This window comes from Chroicocephalus ridibundus, chromosome 2, assembly GCF_963924245.1.
Source record: "Chroicocephalus ridibundus chromosome 2, bChrRid1.1, whole genome shotgun sequence".
Classification (NCBI taxonomy): domain Eukaryota; kingdom Metazoa; phylum Chordata; class Aves; order Charadriiformes; family Laridae; genus Chroicocephalus; species Chroicocephalus ridibundus.
Window position 1 is genome coordinate 725,089 of NC_086285.1, and position 5,356 is coordinate 730,444.

The 5,356-nt window shown below is 72.3% G+C and overlaps 1 protein-coding gene across 2 annotated transcripts; it reads right to left on the reverse strand.

The window, feature by feature from the left end:
* Positions 1–2,323: 2,323 nt before the first annotated feature.
* LOC134510934 (tigger transposable element-derived protein 3-like) lies at positions 2,324–5,137 on the reverse strand. 2 transcript variants are annotated; one of them, XM_063324149.1, is made up of 3 exons: positions 4,921–5,137; positions 4,508–4,636; positions 2,324–4,393 (listed from the first exon to the last, which is right to left on the reverse strand). In XM_063324149.1, the coding sequence occupies exon 3, from the start codon at positions 4,017–4,019 to the stop codon at positions 2,628–2,630; it is 1,392 nt and encodes a 463-aa protein (XP_063180219.1). In that variant the 5' UTR covers positions 4,020–4,393; positions 4,508–4,636; positions 4,921–5,137; the 3' UTR covers positions 2,324–2,627. The 2 variants fall into 2 exon arrangements, with proteins under 2 accessions (XP_063180219.1, XP_063180218.1); XM_063324148.1 differs by having other exon boundaries at positions 4,804–5,137.
* Between the last annotated feature and the right edge of the window lie 219 nt (positions 5,138–5,356).

Below are 5,356 nucleotides of genomic sequence, written 5' to 3' on the forward strand. Positions count from 1 at the left end.
GGGGGTGCATCCCCGTGGGGACACCCCCCCACCACCACCAGGTGCTGCATGCACCCACCCGTGGGGGTCCACCCCCTTCCTGTGCACCCCGATGACCCCCCCGCGGTTACTCACCGTCTCTGCCCCCCCCCCCGCCGAGGGAGCCCCGGTGCACCCCCGTGGGTGTCCATCCCCGCGGGGACACCCCCCCCCCGGTGCACCCCGACCCTCCACCCCGCCAGTCTCTGTGTGCACCCCGTGGGGGTGCATCCCGGTGGGGATCCTCCCCAACCCTGGCACAACCGGGCCTTGCACCCCCCCCCGGGTGCTGTGTGCACCCCCGTGGGGACACACGCCCCCTCCTCGGTGCACCCTGGCCCTGCATCCCCCCCCCCGGACACTACTTGCACCCCCGTGATTGTGCATCCCTGTGGGCATCCCCCCGGTGCACCCCATCCCTGCACCCCCGCGTGTCCCTGCACCCCCGTGTGCCATGCACCCCAAGGCCCCCCCCCCCCAATATTCACTGCCCTTGCACCCCCGTCACTGTGCATCCCCCTGGGTGCTGCCCTGCGCCCCCCTGGGTGCCCCTTGCACCCCCTTCCTTGCCACCCACCCCGATGCTGCCCTCCCCCCGGTACCCACTGTCCCTGCACCCCCGGGGGAGCCCCCAGCACCCTCGTGATTGTGCATCCCGGTGGGCACTTTCCCGTGCCCCCCCTCCCCCTCCCGGTTGTCCCTTGCACCCCCTTCCTTTGGGCCCTGATGCCCCCCCGCCCCCAGCGCTCACTGTCTCTGCGCTCCACGGGGAGCCCCGCGTACCCCTGGGGTTGTGCGTCCCTGTGGGCACCCCCCCCCGGTGCACCCCGTCCCTGCGTGTCCCTGCACCCCCGTGTACCCATTGCACCCCGATGCTCCCCCCGCGGTACTCTGTCCCTGCGCCCCGGCCCCCACCCCCCCCCAGGTGCTGCATGCACCCCCATGATGGTGCATCCCCAGTCGGTAGCCCCCCGTGCAGCCTGTCCCATGGACCCCCCCCAGCCCATCCTGTCCCCTGCACCTACATCGATAACTCCCGGTGCATCCTGCAGCCCAGGGGGGGGGCCTTTGTACCCCATGTCCCACGCACCCTGACTGGCAGCTGGCTGCACCCCCCCCCCTGCATCCCGGGGGTGCCCCCTTCACCCCAACAGACCCCTGGGTGCCCCTCGCACACACCACTGTCCCAGCGGGCACCCCGATGGGCCCCCTGCCCTGGACACCGGGATGGACCCCTGCTTTGGACCCCCCCAACGGACATCCCCCCCTGCGCACCGCAATGGACCCCCTGCCCTGGACACCCCAATGGACCCCCCACCCTGGACACCCCAATCGCCCTCCACCCTGGACACCCTGATCCCTCCCCACACCCTGCATACCCTGATGGCCCCCCCAAACCTGGACACCCCAATGCCCCCCCCCCCCCCACTCTGGACACCCCAATTGCCCCCCAGCCTGGACACCCCAATGGCCCCCCCCCACCCTGGACACCCCAACGAACACCCCTTGGGTGTCCTACCCAGGTGTGTCCCAACAGGTACCTCCTGCCCAAAATCCCCCATGACCCCCCCTCCCGGCTTCCCCTCCACTGGGGTGGCTGCAGACCACCCTTGGGTGCCACAGTGCTGTGGGGACACGCCTGTCCCCACCATGGGGGGGGTGGGTGGGGTGGCCCCCAGCTGCCCCTGGTCCTCCGTGCACACACGGGGGTGGGGTCCGTCCCCATGCCCCGTCCCGTCTCAGGGACCCCAGTGCAGCGGGGTCACCAGGGCAGGGACAGGGTGCCCCAGGGTGCCCACACGGTCCCATGTACACGGGGAGGGGGCTGCGCAGGGGACCCCCGGGTGCACATGGGTTGTCAGCCAGGTCCCCGCTGCCCGCGGGTGCTGCCCATGGCCCTGTCACCCGGGTGGGGACAGCAGGCGTTGGGGTGCTGTGGGGGCCCAGGAGCGGCCACGGTGTCACCGGGCCACGGGGTGCGTGTCCTCAGGCCAGGGTGAGGGAGGGGAAGGGGAGGTTTGGGGTGGCCCCGCAGCCCCGGGGGGGAGTGCGGGGGCTCTGCCCGGCTCATGGCAGGGCTTGAAGTGACGTTAAAATATGACAATCGCCACCCACGCTGCGCTTTGCTGAATTCCGCCTTTTTAATGCCTGCCGCAAACCTCCGGGCACCACGTGGTGACAGCAGCCGGTGGCACCCGGTCCCCCCGAGCCCCCACGGGGAGCCACTGCCCCCAGCATGGGGCACCCCACATCCCCCCCCAGCAAACACAACCACCCCACTCAGGGCAAATCCCCCCAGGGTCAGTCCACGACGGCTCCCGCTGCCTGCAGAAGCCACCCCGTGGGAGAAGGTTTTGGCAGCGGGTTCGTGTCCCCGGCGCTGCCACCGCCAGCCCCCGGCACTGCCCCAACAGGTGACATCCAAAGCGTGGTGGGTCCACAGCCCCCACCGGGCACCTGCTTTGCCCCTGCGCCACACGGACCCACAGCAAACCCCACGGCACAACTCAGCTGGCACCGCCGCAGGGGATGGTGGCCAGGCCAGTCCGGTGACAACCCCGATGAGCTCTGGTCCCCGGCACGGGTGTGAGCGGGTCTGGCTGCTCCGCTCACTGCTTGGGAGGGGTGTCCCCCACGAGGGCTCGCCCGGCGCTGGCCGACACCATGTGCAACACGTCCTCCAGCTCATAGAAGGCTTGGAAGAGGTCCGGCGAGGTGGCCCGGCACTCCAGATACCGCCGCAGCGTGGCCAGGCTCCCCCAGACCTCCCGCTCCGAGGGACAGGGCTGCACCAGCTCTCCTGCGTCCTCGCCTTCCGATGTCCCCTCATCCCCATCCGCCGGCTCCCCGTTGCGTTCCAGCTCCTCCTGGCCGAGCAGGCCGGATGCTGGGGTGAGGGCTGAGGCCTTGGCACCGGCGTCAGGGCTGAAGCCGGCGGCACGGAAGCAGCCGGCGATGAGCCCCGGGCGCACGTCGCCCCAGGCTTGCGCCAGCATGTGCAGGGCATCCAGGAGGGTCGGCTGCCCCGCGCCGCGCTCCGCCGGCAGCCACCTCAGCAACCGGCGCCGGTAGTGGCCCTTGAGGTCGTTGGCGATGCCGCGGTCCAAGGCGGTAGCTGGCGGGACGAAGACCATCCTGACGTTGGAGAGCTGGAGGTAGGGGTGCGCCTCGTGCTTGGTGAGGAGGAGGAGGACGTTCTTCCCCTGCCGCCGCATCCCCTCGTTGAACTCTCGCAGCCACTCGGTGAAGAGGGGGGCTGTCACGCCGGCCAGGCTGCCGGCGCGGTAGCTCCAGGGCATCTGCCCCAGGTTGACACCCTGAAGGCAGCGGGGCCGGGGGCTCTCCCCCACCGCCCGCAGCGGGGCCTTCTCCGAGCCGTCGGCGTTGGTGCAGAGCAGGAGCGTCAGCTGGTCACCGGCGCTCTCGCCCTTACCAGGGCAGCCGGTTGGGAGGAGGACCTGCGTCTCCCCGCAGACGTAGATCTCAGAGGGCGCGTAGCTGCGGAGGAGGCCGGGCAGCACCACGCTGGCCCAGTGCTCGGCCGTGGGCTGCTCCGCGTCCCCCTTCTCTGCTGGCGGCTTCTTGAAGGCCAGGTTGTGGCGAGCCCCAAAGCGTGCCAGCCAGCCGCCGCTGGGCTCCGGGTCGGGCCGGCCCAGCGCCTCGGCGAGGTGTTTGGCTTTGAGATGGAGGAGGGAACCGGTGCCGGGCAGGTCAGCAGCGTGGGTGCCCTCCACCCAGCGCAGTAGGGCGGCCTCGAGGGCCGCGTCCTTCCCCTCCCGCTTGCGTTTGCGCTCCGGGTCGCCGTTGCGGTGCCACTCGCTCAAGATCCGCTCCTTGTTCTTGATGATGCGGCAGATCTGGGGTTGCGACACCCCGAAGCGCTTGGCCAGCTCGCTCTGCGACACCTTGGGGCCCTCCAGCATCTCCAGGACGCGCACTTTCTCCGTCAGTGACAGCTCCTTCCGCTCCTTTCGGGGGGCCGCCGGTCCCCCCTCCACCATCCCCAGGGAGCGGCTGGGGCAGGGAGTGGGGCGGCAGGGGCTGCCCACCACCCCCAGCCCCACTGGCTCGGCAAAGCCTCTGCCACAGCGGCCGCAGGCATAGCCGCGCTCTCCGCCGTGCGCCAGCCGGTGCCGCACCAGGTCCGGTTTCTGCCCGAAGCCGCGGCCGCACTCGGCGCACTCAAGCGGCGGCTCTGCCGAGCGGCGGCAGCGGCTCTCGAAGGTGGGTGGCGGGGCGATGAACCCCCCGTTACTGGCATCGGGATTCGGTTCTGGCTCGGGGACGCCACAGTAGCTGCAGCCGGGGCCGGTGTGGCAGGACGGGGGGGATGCAGGCGGCGGGGACACCCCTTCCTCGCTCTTCACCTCCGTTCCTGCGGAGACAGGAGTGCGTTGGGGAGCCACCCCCTCACCGGGGATCCCAGGGGCCTGAGCCCTCCGGTTCGGTGGGATCCCCCATGCCCCGGTCCCACCTGTGTCCCGCTTACCCTGGGAGGGGCCGGTGGGTGCCACACGTGGCTGGGGGCTCCGGTGCTCCCCGTAGCGCCCCGCCACCGCCGCCGCCGTCTCCCCTCGCTCCACCTCAGCCAGGATGTCGGGTTTGGTGATGCCGTAACCTGTCGCGGAGATAAGAAGAGGGACGGCCGGTGATGCCGCTGCACGGCAGCCCGTTGTGACGAGGCTGGGCTGCTCCCGCCAACCACCGGTGCCACTGGTGCCACTGGCCTCGCCGGTGGCCAGGCCACGACCGGGGCTGGTGCCGGGCTGGACCCGCATCCCTCACCCAGGGCAACGGGACGCTCACGGTCCTCCTTCATGGCACCGGGCCGGTCCTCAGGGGATGCGGCGGCTGCTCCCGGTGCTGCTCCCGGTGCCGGTGCCGCTCCCGGCGAGGCCTCACCTGCGGCGCGGGGACGGCGGCGGTTGAACGATGCGCCGCACCGGGATGACGGCGCACGGCGGGGCCGGGAGAAAGGGGAGACGGGGCGGCGGCGGGGCCGCCTGTGGATGCCGGGCGGGCGGTACCGGGCACGACCGAGCCCCGGTGGGCCCCGTCCCCGGGCCGGGCCCTGTCCCCTCCCGTCCGGTGGGTCCCGGTGCCTCGGCGGCCACGCCCCCCCCCCCGCACCACCCCGCGCCGGGCGCCCCCGCCTCGCTATTGGCCGGCCGCCAGCCGATTGGCAGCGCCACCGCCCAATCAGCACCGGGGCCGGCGGCGTTTGCGCGGTCCGCCCGCCGCTAGGTGGCGCTGCGCCGGCGCCGCCGCCCCCCCCCCCTTCCCCCGCCCCCCCCCCCCCGGCAACTGCTGCCCCGCCGCCAGCTCCCAGCGTGCCCCG

Excerpts from the sequence above, each read along its gene's own strand:
- LOC134510934 (XM_063324148.1), bottom strand. The coding sequence starts at position 4,837 with ATGAAGGAGGACCGTGAGCGTCCCGTTGCCCTGG. Across the intron at positions 4,637-4,803 it reads TGAGCGTCCCGTTGCCCTGG|GTTACGGCATCACCAAACCC; the intron begins GTGAGGGATGCG and ends TCTCCGCGACAG. Across the intron at positions 4,394-4,507 it reads ACCCACCGGCCCCTCCCAGG|GAACGGAGGTGAAGAGCGAG; the intron begins GTAAGCGGGACA and ends CTGTCTCCGCAG.